The sequence below is a fragment of the Pseudopipra pipra genome, chromosome 28 (assembly GCF_036250125.1).
Source record: "Pseudopipra pipra isolate bDixPip1 chromosome 28, bDixPip1.hap1, whole genome shotgun sequence".
NCBI lineage: Eukaryota > Metazoa > Chordata > Aves > Passeriformes > Pipridae > Pseudopipra > Pseudopipra pipra.
The window spans coordinates 5200174-5214790 of NC_087576.1; the positions used below are offsets into that span (position 1 = coordinate 5200174).

Consider the following 14617-nt stretch of genomic DNA (forward strand, 5'->3'; position numbering starts at 1 on the left):
TAAATAATATTATGTCACCCAACATGATCCGTCTATTCCGGAAAAACACAGAGCGTCGGCAGCGCGAGGCAAGGGGAGGCAGGGAGGAGAGGGGTCTCGGCGCCGGGGTTGCCGTGGTGACAGGATGTAAATCTGCCCGCGCCTGGCTTCCCTGCACCGATGGGTGCTGGCAGCGTGGAGCAGCGGGTCATGGGCACCGGCACGAAGTGCGAGAGTCCCAGTGGGCATCCGGGAGGTTTCTCCTCTCCCTGCTTCGTTTTTCAGTTGTTTTTGCCACCGTCAAAACTGGACGGCGCCAGGGGAGATGTTGAACATGGAGGGGTCGAACTTCTGGCCACGGAACGGGGAGCCCTCGGTGTCCCAGCCCTTCTTTAGCATCTCATGCACCTTCTGCAAAGAGGCCACAGGCTCTCTTCAGCCAGGGTGACCCCACGCTGCCCCCCATGCCCCTTGCCCTCCCCTGTCCCTTGTCCCACAGGTGTCAGGGCTGCTCGTGGCCACCCGACCAATGGAAGGGGACATAGGGGACACCAGCAGTCCACCCTGCGTCACCCCGGTTGGCAGCAGCCACTGCCAAGGGCATACACCACCCCTGCTTCTCCTCGCTGCCCAGGACAGGGCAGATGGCACCCAAGGGCAGCACCAGGCAGCTCTGGGTCTGGCTGAGCCCAGACCCATGCGGGTTCATCCAGAGCAGGGCCAGCTCTGGGGAGAGGCACACAAATGTGGGCCCAGCAACAGTGCAGGTTTATGGGCATTTGCCAGATGCAGGAAGGGGAAGACAGGAGTGAGTGGCAAAAGATGGACCAGCTGAACCTCATGCCCCCACAATGTTGATGTGGGGGGACAGTGAGTGAGGAGGAACTCTGAGATGGAGCAGAGCTGGGGGGCTGCCATGTGCTGCACCCTTTTCCTGGGAATGGGACCCTTGGAGAGCCAGTGGGAGGGCCAGGCTGGGCTGGTGGCGCAGGGTGACCGGCACCTACCAGCTCGTGGCTCTGGGGCTTGCCCTGCAGCTTCTGGTGGTAGTCAAAGGTGAGGCGGTCGAGCACAGCATGCTCCTCCTCATCCACTGTGGCCATGGAGCGCTCTTTGTTGATCTTGTCAATGTCGATCTGCTCCTCGCCCTCCAGGATAGCATTCCACCAGTACTCGTCCCCCTTGTTCAGGTTGATCTACGGACAAGGTGTGGGTCAGGGAGTAGGGAGAGGAGCCCCCATCCTGCCCAGGACAGGGTACCCCGGCCCATTCCACAGCTCTAAGGCAGCGATGTAGAGCTTGGCCATGCTGACAGCAGCATGGGGCTTGCCCAGGAGCAGAGGTCCAGCTCACAAGGATCCAGCCCCATGGCTGGCAGAGGTGGAGGGATGTTTGTGCCTCCCTCCCTCAGCGGTCCAAGGGTTTTGCACAACCCCACCACAGCTCTCCGCAGCCCCAGCTCAGACCCCAGGGCTGAAATTCTGTCCACACCATGGCTCAAGGTCAGGACCAGTGTCCCTCAGTGGTGTACCGCCTACGGGTGACACCAGCCTGGGGCCGCATGGCTGACTGAGCAGCAGCAACAGAGCCTAGGACTGTTGGACAAGGAGACTGGGTCTGGTGGAGTGTGGGGCTGGGAATGCTGGCGTGGCCTTTCTCACCTTTCTCTAACCCAGAAGGAGCCCTGGTCTCAGTTCTCCTGGCACTGGCTCTGTGGGTGGCAGCATGGGTGAGAAAGGAGGTGAGAATGTGCTACCTCAGCTCACTGCCAGCACCTGCTTCCCGTGGCACCGTGGCTCGGCAGCAACCCGAGGGATGGATGAGGATGCTCCAGACAATATCCTTGCTGGGAAAAGCCGTTGGCCGTAGCCGTGGGCATCCCTGGTGCAGTGCCTTGCATGGAGCTGCTGGCTGGAGGGGCTGTGCCAGGGCCAACGTGGGGCATCTCACACCAGAACTCCGACCCGCTTTTTGTTTTTCCAGGAAGAGGGAGCTGCTTCCTTCTATGTTATTTTAGCACTAATCCCAGCAGCAGGGCAGATTTATGACATTCATTAGGCTCTGCAAAATCATCAATAAAGGCAGACAATACAATTTGCTCAAAACTCCCTGGAAGCTCAACGGCTCCGGAGGGGAGAACACAGGCAGCCATTCCCGTTACAAAGCCAGGCGTCTCCGCAGTGTGAAGAAAAGGAACCAATTAATACAGGAGGGGGTGGCTGGGGCTTAATCCTTCTGGGAGAGCAGAGACGGTAAAATACTCCAACTTGGGAAGGCGTTAGTTTTTCCAGCTAGACAGGCATGCTTGTTCTCCTTTTAATTGCACAGTTCCACTTCGGAGGGGAGGGAGAGCTGCCAAGGGTTTGCTCCTGGGCTTCCCAACCCTGGGTGGGCAGGCAAGGGAATGGCAGGAGCCCCCAGAACATCACCCCTCAGCCAGCAAGCCAAGCGGAGGGGCAGCAGCCCTGGCCTGTCCATGCCTGCAGCAGGAGCATCCTCCAGGCTCCTCAGGGTTTGGACCATGAGGAATGTCCCCACAGTGCTGGTGGGGTGTGAGCTTCCTTGGTGATGGCTCCACCACAAGCCATGCTCTCACAGCATCACTGGGGAGCACGCGTGGCTTGGTACATCCCTACCAGAGGCAGTCTGATGGCAGAGGAACAGACAGGTGCTGCAGAAGTTCAGGCATCACCCCATCTCCATACCAGAGTACTGGAGGACGGAAAACTCACCCCAGAGGGTCTGGGGATGGAAATACATCCCCCCTCCCTTCCCTACCAAACCTCATTCCTCTGCTGGTGCCCTGCCACCACCCACGCACCTCTGCAGCCTGCCTGGGGGGATTTGCTCAACCCTCTTTATTCCAAGGGGACAGCTGTCAAAGTGGGACTCGCTCCAAGGTGGGAGCCCCACTTTCTGATGTGAAATGCTCATGGTCCAGGGCAAAGGTTGCTCTATCCCTGTGAGTTTGGGGTTTCGTGGTTAGAGGCAGTGCTGGAACACTCACCGTGGACAGGTCTCACCTCCAGGATGGGGGACATGGACATGGGGTCCAGGTTGATTTCCTGGACTGTGCTGATGTTCTCTGTGGAAGCAGCCCATGCTTGGCTGAGCATCTGGGCTACAAGAGCTTGCGGTGATGGAGTGCAGCTGGTGCCCTTTCCAAGCGCTTTGGGTGCCCAAAGGTGGGGGTAAGGGAGAGATGAGAGGCTGTGGCAGGTCTCTGGGCAGGTCTCACACACCAGCCCCCATCCACTCACCCACCGAGGAGGCTCTGGCATTTGGCTGACAGTCCCCCATGAGGCTGCAGGCACCCTCAGGGAGAGCTACAGAAATGGGGGCTCCAGGAGGAAGCAGGGCTTTTTCCACAAGGACAAATCCTGACCTGATTATGTTTGTCGCTTCCAGACAAGGCAAAGCTCTGCTGCACTTGACACTACTGCTATGAGTTTCCCACCCAACAGCTTGGGCTGACCCCCCAGCACCCCAGAGATGCAAACAGTCACTTGCCAGAGGAAGGATGAGGTCCCTGCAGCGTGTCCACACCTTTGGCCAGGCTTCGGATCTGCCTGGTGGGTCCCAAAGGGATAAAAGCCCTGCTGAGTCTTTTGGGGCGCATAGGGAGGCAGGAACAGCCTCTGCAATGGCGGCCTGAGGGGAGGGAGGATCGCGGGGGGCACACTCCAGTGCTGTATCCTAAGAGAGCAGCGTCCTCAAACTGAAGTGCTCACTTCCCACAGCCGGTGTCCAAAACATGTCTCAGCCACGTAGGGAAGGGCTGTTCCATGGAAAAGCACAGGGGTAAGGGTGGATTGTGAGGAATGACGAGACAAGTCGGCAGGAGGGACCCTCCAGCAGGTGAAAGGCATCACTGGCATGGACATGGCATCATGTCCCATTTCCACACCCTGCTGGGAAGGTTATGACCCCTCATTGTCAGTGCCGGGCTTTGCCATAGCACGAGGTTTCTTCTCCAATCCCAAATACCTTCTCAGAGCTGGAGAGATGCTGCCAAGGGGTCTAAGTAGGTCTTGGGGAAACAACCTCTCTCTGCCTGCTTTCCTACTGGAATCACAGCAGCCCAAAGTCACCCCAAAAGCCACTGGGAGGTGTTTAGGGGGACAGGAGAGGCAGCAGTGGCGTTCCTAGCACTGTGTGGAGGGCAGGGCTGAGAGAGGCATCACGGAGTCGTGTCCCCTTGGCCTCGTGGCTCAAGGGATGACAAGCCAAGACTGTAGTATGTGTTCAAGGCAGGACTTGGTGACAAAAGCCCAAGTGTGGATAACAAAGGCTGAGAGGAGGAGAAAAAGAGAGGGAAATGGGGAAAAAATCCTCCACAACGAAAATAATCCCAAATGGTGTTGTGCACAACACCCAACGGGGACTGCTAAAAACAGCTCATGCGAGGTTATTTTAATCTCGCTTTCGACAAGCGAGCGGGTGTGACAGAGAAGGGAGAGCACAGGGATGACACCACACACCCAGGGCCAGGGTACGGTGCAGCACTATGGGCAGCGGGACCATCCTGGGACACAATCCTGAGCAGGAGGAGGTGTGGATAGACCCCTGCCCCGTGTCAGCAGAGCACTCCACTGCAGAATGACACCAGCTGAGTTTTGCTGCCACACACGTGGCTGTGCCAAAGGATGAAATGAGAAATATGTTGGTGTTGGGCTGGCCTACAGCCAGGAGAACCCCATGGAGCAGAAAGGGGAAGGCAGAGTGGCCTCTGAATGCTGGTGAGGGGAGTGCTGTGGTTGGTGGAGAGAGAGTGACACGTAATGAAGAGGATACATGGATAAAACCGCCAGGCAGGATGGGGGAAGCAGAGCTTAGAGCGGTTGTAAGGCAATATAATCTTCCCAGGATAAGAGCTGGGGGAGCAGGGAGGCTGGCTTTGGAGCATCTGTGAACGGCATCCCAGAAGGGAGGAGGACAGGGAGGCCAAGGATGATGAAAGAGCTGTAACAGCAGACTGGAGAACAAGGGGTTGACAATCCCTGACATGTCCTGCAAGAGCACAGGGAACTCAACAGCCTCTCTGCACAGAGCTGGGACCTTCCCAGATGGACAGGACCAAGCAGGAGAGATTTTACCCCCTTGGCGCACAGACTGAGCTCTGCTGCAGGGATCACCTCAACTCACAAAGCACAAACACGCAGCACCGAGGAGTCCCAAGCAGTCCCCCAGGTGGGCAGGATCTCCTCAGACAACCCCAGTACTGGCACTGGGTGAGTTTGGTTTTGGCTGCATCATCATTCTGCCAGGGAACGCCATCCCTGGGTCCAATGGAGGCAAGCCAGGCAGCACCTTGCAGGAGGAAGACATCCCCAACAGCTGCATTTGAAGCTCACATGGAGCTATACACAAACGGGGGTACAGAAAGGGTCTGTACGCCCCGTCAGCCCCAACCAAACCCCAACAGCCCCATCCAGGCGCTGAACAAAGCAATTCATTCCCACAGGGTGGGTGTCTCCTGACGAATGAATCAGGAGGAGTTGCAAACCACTTCTGGCTACTCTGAGCATGGGAAAAGGAGATGCTCCTGGGCAAGAATTCCTCACGCTGCTCCAGTTACCTTACAGTTCTTCAAGCGAGATCTCATCCCACCATCAATATGTTGGCAGCCAGCTGGAGATCCTCACAACCCTGGGTTCATGCTAATTCGAGGCAAGACCCAGCTCTGGAACTGGGGGTGATGGGCCCACTCTGCTCCCCATGCTGCCCGTGGCCACTTCAGAAGGCCCCAAGTCTCACTCCGCCTACACCATTCCCAGCCTCTGATGGGTATTGAAGACCCATCACCTCCCTTGCTGATCCTGAGAACACCCACCCGGGACTCCCTTCTGTGCTGGAGAGCAGCCACCTGTTGGGCCATCTCCTCTTCAACAAGTTTACACTTTTCCAGGATTGTTTCTTTTCCCAGATTAGCTAATATTCAAGATGTTTATGAACATTTACAAAATGCCATGTAAAAGAAGCCACAACCTCCTTTTCCACATCCCTCCACTAGCCTGACAGCATCGGAGAATCTCCTCTCCCTTGCAGTGACCTCACTCATCCTTTTGGCCCCAGCCTGTCACTTGGGGTACATCCCAACGGATTGGCAGTGGCTGGGTGACACTGAGCAGCCTCCCTACACACCATCTGCAGCATTCCCGAGTCTGGCAGCACATTCCCACTCCATTTCCCATTCAGGGGGCTTGGATTTGGGTGCCCATCTGCTGACACTCTTGTGTCATGGGGTGAAAGGCTTGGAGCCTGCTCCCTCCCCCACAGGGATGGCATGTATCCCCTCCTGGGTCTAACGACAGCCTTAGGACTCCTGAAACTCTTCTGGAAACTCTGCTTGGAAAAGGATAGGGCAAAGATGGCCACAGGAAGCAAAATCCCACTCCCAGCACAATCCTGGCCCCCAAACTGGCACAGGAGTCTGGGAACTGTTAGACACTTGAGATCCCAGGGCGACGGCCAGAGCCCCCACAATAGCTCCAGCTGTGGACACAGGTGAACTCATACCCTCAGCCTGCACATCTGGAACACACCAGAAACAAGGCTTGGGGCTGGGAATCCACCATTAACACACAGCTGGGTGCCAGCAGCCCCTGGACCACTTGGACGGGGATGATTTGGGGCAGCAGTCACACAGCAAACCACAGGCCTGCTGAAGGCAGACAGAGAATGAGCCACAGTGTCCACTTCAAACAGGTTAAGTAGGAATCCCATGGTAGGACAGAAAGGAATGGCAGGAAACAGGCACCTGCCAAGATGCCAGGGCCAGAGCAGGGCCAGGAGAGTCGGAGGGCAGAGTCAGCAAGGCCAGGTGTGCAGGACTGGCGCTGCAGTGCAGGGGCATGTGCTGGGATCGGGGACAGTGATGACCCCCCAGGTAACAGCTGTGCTCCCCCGCCTGCAGCTGGAGCTGGGGACCCCCTCGCCCAGCCTGACAGATGTGCTGTTCAGCCAGCACCCCGAGGGGCACCTCAGGAGCAAGGGAGGCAAGGCATGGCACACAGGAAAGGACAGCATGAGCCAGATGTTGGACAGGCAAAGCCAGACATATATCTTTTCCCAGAAAAGAAGCCTTTTCTTGAGCCTTTTCCACCTGGCTCAAACTTCCAGCTGCTGCAGTTTCCCAGGTCAAGCCTAGTGCAGCTGCAAGCCAAGGAGACATGGCTGGTGCAGACTGCCCTTACCAAAATGCACTTCCCGGGTTCCAGGCTCCACAGGGAACTCTCCGTATTGATCTTGTGGGTGAGTTTCCCTTCCATGAGGACATGCTGGCTGCTCCCCTCCAGCACCGCTACGCGAATTGCGCCACTGCTGATATCCACAGACACCTGGAAACACAGAGAGAGAGACAATAATCCGGAGTGTTCCTGCTTGCCCTCTCACTGTGTGAGCTGGGGTGTGGGGTCAAGTGCACTCGCCAGGGATGAGAGAGAGAAGAGCTTCCAGCACTGCCTGCAGCGGGAGGGTGGGAATCCCGCTGTCATCTCATAGCAAACAGTGACAGCTTGGAGGAGTGAGGGAACCTCTCCAAGGAGGAAAGGCAGCACAGCTCAGCAATTGGGGCCCTTGAAGGATTCGAGGCAGCTGGTTCTACCCAGTGCCTCAGTTTCCCCACAGAGAAAATGTGTACCTGTAATGCTACAGGCCTCCACACTCAAAGGTTGGCACCTACTTGCTGTGACTGAAGCTCTTTAGGAGCAGGGTGTGTGCCCCTCTGTCACCATGATGAGCTGGGCATGGGTGTGTGTCATCCTGGTGGCTGAGCGGGGCCAATTTGGGGGGTTCCTACACCAGGGCTGCAGCAGCTCGTCCCCCCTTTGCTGCACTGTGCCGAAAGCAAACTCCTTGGCTCTGCTTCCGCTGCTGGAGCCAGCTCTGGGCTTGGCCCAGGCCTCCCATCAGGCGTGCGAGGAGGGGCCGCATGCAGGAGGAATGCTGCGGCACAGCTCCCCGGCACGGCTCCCCCGCTCCCTGCGATGGGGACAGCTCTGTCCCCAGGAATGGGGCCAGCTCCCGCCCACAGCAGCCATATGGGGAACCCTGCTCCGACCTGCCACGCAGGTGACATGGCTGTCCCCTGGGGAGACAGAGGCAGCCTGTGACAGGCACGCAGTATCCTTGGTCTCCGGAGAGACCATATGCTCTCTCCTGTCCCCTTCAGCGCTGAGCTGCTGCCAGCAGAGCCCGCACCAGGCCAGGGGTTGCAGGGAAGACCTGGCTGGGAAGGGGCAGGATTGTGGCCCCCGGCACTGGCCCGAGAGGAGGAGACTGCAGTGAGATTTGCCTGCATTCTCTCCCAGAGTTCCCCCAGATCTTCCTCTCGCTCTGCAGATCTCATTTGAAATGTTATTACATTATCCATTACCTAGGAGATTTCCAGCGGCTCACTAGCTCCATGCAGGCAGGAGACAGGCAGAGCTGCTCCAGCAAGGGAGGGCACCATGGTCGGGTCTGACTGATGTCACCTGGGTACAGCCCCTGAACCTGCTGTGTGTGACACGGAGCTGCCAGGGCTCTGGCAGGAGCAGAGGAGGCTCAGCGCACACAGCACAGGGTGACACAGGACTAAGCTCTGACACAATGATGGGGAGCAAGACCACGGTCACTGGGGATCAGGGAAGGAACATGAGGATGGGAGAGAACAACTGGCTGTCACCCAGCATGTGGCTGTGGACAGCCTCTAAGAGAGTAGCTGCTCCTGGATGGGAAACACCTCCAGAGGGGCTGAGCATGGAGCAGCTCCCTCCAGCCCAGGGCTGAGGTCTCACTTCAGGGATGAGGTGTGAGGATGAGGCTCTGCCTTCCGCCACCACTACCCGCCCAGGTCCCCGGGTGCAGGGCAGGGCTGCTGATGCCAGGCTCTCAGCACGGCACAGGGCCTGTCCAGAAGGGGTCCAGGGAAAAAATGGAAGGTGACTCCTGAGTCACCTTCTGAGGGGGCTTCTTTGTGGTGTGGAGGGTTGGGGAGGCTGGACACATGGAAGGCACAGATGCAGCATTGTGGCTTTGGGGTCCACAGGGACAGGAGTAACCAAATGTGAGAGGGGTTTTATTCCCAGCACAAGGCAGCTGTTGGAGCTAAGGGGCAGCTTCGAGGTGGCTCTGGGACCAGCCAGGTGTTGGGAGAGGGAGCAGAGAAACCCAGATGGAAGAAGGGATCCAAACTGGGCAGCCTTCACCCAGTCCCTTCACTGTGCAACCAGCCAGAGTGAGAAGCAATTGCAACACCTGTTTCTATAACTGCCCAGCAAGAAGGTCTCGCTCGGCACACCAACCCCCCAGGAGCGGGGACAGGGTACAGGGGCAGAGCACACCCCGCTGGAGAGCACTGCCCCTCTGTGCACGGAGGGACATCTCTGAGAGGACTCACATATGCACAGGGTGGTGCCTGTGGACAGTCCACACCTGGGGGAAGGCCAAGAGCAATTCCGCAAGGAACGCATCACCCTGAAAGCACCCCAGAGGCTTCAAGGCTGCCTGTCCCTTGCCATGCACTCCTCATGAGCATCTCTGACCCCCAAAACTCCTGGTTGACTCAGTGCTTCCAAGGGAAGCCAGCTCTCAGCTCTGTGCCACGGCTTTTACACCACGGCGATTTCTGTGCACACGGAACGCCCACACCCGCCCACACAGATCAAACAAGCAAACACAGACTGAGAGAGGAATCAAGCTTGTCTCCTCCAAGTCCAGCAGAGAGAGAGGCCTAGAGTCATTATCTCTATTTAAGCGCTCGGATAGGTGGGCCTCTGTTGCACCCATAAGTAGATCATATAGGTGGGGACCAGGGAGAAAGATGCTCCCACCTACTCCATCGCCCATTCCTGCTCTAAGGACACTTTTTTTGAGCTCCATACAAGGAAACCTTAAGCTCACCAGAGCAAAAATGTGCCATAGCAACAGCCCAAATCCCAAAAAGTGTCATAAGGAAGACTGTCAGCAGCATTAGAGCTGGGCAGACTCTGAGCCCAGGGACCAAATAGGGAGATTTTTAATCTCACCTGGGCAGGCAAAAGCCAAAAACCTGATAATTTTTTAAAAATATGAAGGTGTGTGAATGCAGGGGAATGCTGCTCTTATACAGGAACCCATCAACAACACGACCAAAGTCCATGGAGCTTTATAATGGCTCTGCACCCTCCTGCTCTGGCCCAAGACTCAGCCTGTCTGCTCCCATTCCCCTGAGGCTGAAGAAGAATTAAAGAATCACTTGGAAATGGAAACTCAGCTGCCAAGGGGAGCCCCAAGAGGCATGAACAAACACCAGGAGACAGAGCACAAGGAGAAGGGAAGTCCAGCGCCTGAACAGCCGATTGCTCTGAGGGCAGCATGGGCAGACATCAGGGCAAGGGCAGGCAGAGTCGCGTGCCCATGGGCACTGGTGTGGGAAGGGGCTGTCCTGAAACCCCCTCCACTCTGAGGCGCAGGGACTTTTCCACAGTGACGGCAAAGTCTTGAGCCCAGGAAAGGTCAGGAAAGCGTATCCTGTCTCCACTCCCATGAGCTCCTGCAGGCCCCTGCATCATTCCATGGCCAAGGTCAGGGCAGACAGAGCCCAGTGTGGATTTTCTGGCAAGGACACAACTCCCCCAGCAAGGAGGGCACTTTTCCATGGGCAGGGAGAGGCATCGTGATCGCAGTACGATGCGGAGGAATGGAACATCCGTCTGGATGGGCCGGAATCCTTCCAAGAAACAGCCTGGGTTTGTTTTAGAGACCTGCTGGGAGAGATGCATCTCCCAGGGCCCTGCTGTGCCTGTGGCAGCCGTGTGCTCCCTCACCCCTCCGGCTCAGGCTGCTGCTGCTGCTGCTGTTGCCAGTGACACTCCTTGGCATGCCGAGGAGCTGTGTAGGCTGAAGCGGGTGACAAACCCCAGTGTGCTCCTTTCAGCCGCCCTGGAAGCAGAGGAGAGCAGGAGGTGGGGGAGTACAGGCTTCCCAAATGGAAAAATACAGAATCAGCCATGGGGAGGGCAACACTCGAAAGAGTTTGAACTTCTGGGTCCAACTAAGACCAGCCATGGGAGGGAACAGAAGCAGTGAAGGAAAAACAACGTGACCACAAGCAGAGCAGAGAGGTTCCTGCCTGAGCCAAGCAGGAACCTCTCTGCCTCTTGCCCACACAGCCAGCCAAGGAGAGGGGCTGGCCCTCAGCCTGTACCCCAGACCAGCTCCCTTCCACCCAGACCAGGTCAAGCCACACACAGGCTGTGCCTGATGCAGTTCTGCAGTGCCAAAAGAGCTGCTCCAGCAGCTCCCACTTCCAAATGGAAGGCACCAGAGGCACAACTGAGGAAGGGGCATCCATCAACAGCCAGGCTCCGAAACCCATGTTTGAGTGTGCAGGTGATGGAAACAGAGAGGAAAAAGTGCAGAAAGGGCCAGGCAGTGCCAGAGAGCCTGGCTGGGACAGAGTAGAGGACACTGAAGCTCAACAGGAACATGAGCAGGCTGGGACCATCAGTCCCCACCAGACACACACCAGAGAAAAAAGCACAACCACATCCTTCCCTTGGAGTACAAAGGATAAGGAGCCTTCCCATTCCAAATACAGCTTCCCGGGAAAGCTGGGCACCCTGACGGAAAGGGAAATGCTAAAGACACACCAGCAACATCACTTTACCTGTTTGCCTTTGACGATGTGCTTGGGCACAGGCACTTTAATTTCCAGGTCGCTGTAGTCTTGGGACCAGGTGTAATTCTCTCGCACAGCTCCATTGTAGCTGTCAGGGTTTGTCTGGAACTGTTCCTGTCTCCTGGTGGGGGGAGAAAGGGGTGACATGTTAAAGATCAGAGCCTGGAGAGAGCAGGAAGCCTGAAAGCAGGATGCAAGAAGCCCAAAGGAAGGGCACAGACTCTGCTCGGCCGTCCTGCAGCATCCCCAACACTGGGCTGCTGCCCAGCCTCTCCTTCACTGCTGGCTCTACATAAGGGAGCAGGTCCAGGTCAGCAGCCCCAGGACTCAGAGGGACCTTGGCCACCCTGCCCGTCGCGGGTGACTTGCAGTTCCCTCGCCCCAGTGTGCCACAGTGGCAGTCAGGCTGCTGACAGGATAACTGGTGAGACACAAAATGATTTGGCTGCCCAAAAGGTGCAGAGCTGGCCCCTGGCGGGCTCAGGGTGCCTTTCTGGCCACCTCCACTCAGTAAAGAGCTCCTCGTCCGGTCCACCTGCTCCATCACAGCTGGAGCAGGGACACTGGCATGTGATGGGGAGGGGTGTGGGCTGTCCCCCAAGCCACTGCCATGGCTGCAGAGGTGGTGGCCCATGGCCGTGACCTGAGTTCACTGTGAAAACACAGCACTGTTTTTCCCCATCCTGATTATAGTGTTTGAGAAAGCCACCAGCTGCCATGACCAGGGCAGTTGGTGACACAGAGGTGATGGAGCTGCAGAGCAGGATGCCTGAAGAACCAGCCCAGGATGCCTGAAAAGTGGATCATGAGCAACACTGAGCACAATACTGCCTCTTCCAGCTGTGGAAACCTCAAGAAAGCCAAGGAGACAGCTGCAGGGGTAAAATGGGGTTTATGAGATCGATAAGCAATAATTAATACAGTGTTTCCAGCCAAGAAAGGAAATTGCCACACCCGTGTCCCTTTCAGCTGCTGGGCTGGCAATCTATTCCACTGAACCCTCCCAGGGAGGGCTTTCAAATAAAATCAAATCTCCTCTAAAGATAGCTGCAATGCTAACAAAAGGTAGAGTTATTTTAAAATGTTTTGATACACACCTAGACTTCAACGTGGAGCTGGATAAACATGGGGCTCAGGGACTAATGTAAGGGGGGCCAGTGAAGAGCAGCCCCAGGGCACAGTCGGTCCTGGGGAGCATATCTCCCCGTGTCCCGCTGCCTTCCTGACACCCCCACACTGCGGGACCCTCTCCAGCACTGGGCGGGGGTGGCTCCAGCAGCACGGCACCCTGAGGATTATGTAAGACCCAACGATTTTAATTAAATTAGGCTGTAAGACGGTCGGAGGGGGCTGTCAAAGGCGCTGTACACACCTCCCCCTTTTTTTTCTCTCAGTGGTTTCACGGAGTGCACTGAGGGTTTCACCCACCCTGTTACACACACCTGTGGCCCAGGGTGGTTCTGATCCGCTCCGAGGCATTGCAGGCAGCACTGAAACCAGCAGTATCTGCGGGCTCCCACCCTCAGCTGGCCATTTCGGGGGGTACCACATCATTTTTCAGGCATCTTGGCCTTGCCTGGCAGTCACCCATTGGGTGCCCATTGCCATGGAAACGGGGTTGGCATGGCAGCACGCACCGGGCTGGCGCGTTGGCTCCAGCTGTCGCTTCCCAACCGCCCCCAGATTGTAGGAGCTGAACAGGCTGGAGGGCGAGAGGGGGAATGGTGCAGGCGACCAGGGGCTGTGGTGACAGGGTCTGTGGGGCCCCACGCGCACTCCACGGGAAGCAAACACACTGAAACGCAGCAGCACATCCCCAAGCACCATCTCACGTGTCCTCTGATCCCCACCCAGAACCAGCCTAGCGGTGGCACCCAGCTTCGTTCTCAGGGCACAACTGTCCCAGAGACCACCCCACAACAGCCCCTGGCAGGGAGGAGGGTCTGTGTGCAGCCTGGGACAGCTTGGCTGGTTAAGTGCCCTCACAGGACTTGTCCCCACGCTGTGGGGTCTGCCCAGGCATGGCAGAGCTTCACGGGGCTCCTGCCTTCCATCCCAGCTTGGTAAACCACCCCTCAACCCTCACATGATGAACCAGAGGATAAACCTGTCCCGATGTTAAACCCAGTTGGTTTTTTTCCTCCTAAAAGGGTGTTTCCTGCTAAGTGGTGTGGGCCACTTTCTCCTCCTCTGTGACCTTCAGAGGCAGCAGTGTGGGGGGTTTTTCAACACCCCACAGTCATACCCACAGCACCCTTCAGTTCTCTGCAGCCTTCCTTCATGAGAAGCCCAGCTTTCCAGCACAGTGGTCACACCAGCCAAAGCACAGCCCACCCTGCTCTTCCCAAACCTGCCAGCAAGACACGTGGGGGAAGGTGGGTCAACTGGGAGTTGCCATCACAAGTGCTGGTGGCTTCCCGCAATCAGCAAAGAACCAGACAAGAATCAACAAATGGCTGTTTCCCCCAGGCTGTTCCCCTTTGGGCCTTTCCTGGGAAGAACTCAAAGGGCGCAGGAGAAGGCAGAGGGCCCGGGTCAAGCCAAAGCTTGTGAGAGCAGATGCAGAGTATCAGAGATGGGAGAAACCCATCGGTGCAAATGCACACATGGTGAGACACCAGCTGCAAATGCCTCATGGCCTCAGCACAGATAAATACAGCAGCCACTCGCTGCCACAAAACCACCAGGTCTATCCTGGATATGCCTCCTCTTCCTCAGCAGAACAGCACTGGGGCTGAGCAGATCCCAGCCAGGCGGTTCTGGATGTTATAGCCCCTCTCAGAGCTTACTCAGCATGAACTCACAGCAGCCCCAGAAGCAGCCACCCTGCGTGACTCCCACAGGGAAACTGAGGCAGAACTCATTCTGCAAGGACTACGTCCAATGTCTGTTTGCCCAGTGTAGCTACTGTATAGGTGACAGCAGTCTTCCTCCCAGTCCAACCAACCCTGCAGGACAGCTCTGTCCCAGCTCCCCCTGACATTACTGGGGCAG

The 14617-nt window shown here is 57.0% G+C and overlaps 1 protein-coding gene across 1 annotated transcript in view; it reads right to left on the reverse strand.

The window, feature by feature from the left end:
• Positions 1-9: 9 nt before the first annotated feature.
• The window catches only part of NUDCD3 (NudC domain containing 3), a 29545-nt gene continuing 14937 nt past the window's right edge, over positions 10-14617 (reverse strand). Inside the window, exons 3-6 of the mRNA XM_064637764.1 lie at positions 11612-11744; positions 7176-7319; positions 987-1175; positions 10-390 (exon numbers count right to left, since the gene is read on the reverse strand). Of these exons, the coding sequence (XP_064493834.1) occupies positions 280-390; positions 987-1175; positions 7176-7319; positions 11612-11744 (577 nt within the window). The 3' untranslated portion in view covers positions 10-279. The remainder of the gene's footprint in view (positions 391-986; positions 1176-7175; positions 7320-11611; positions 11745-14617) is intronic.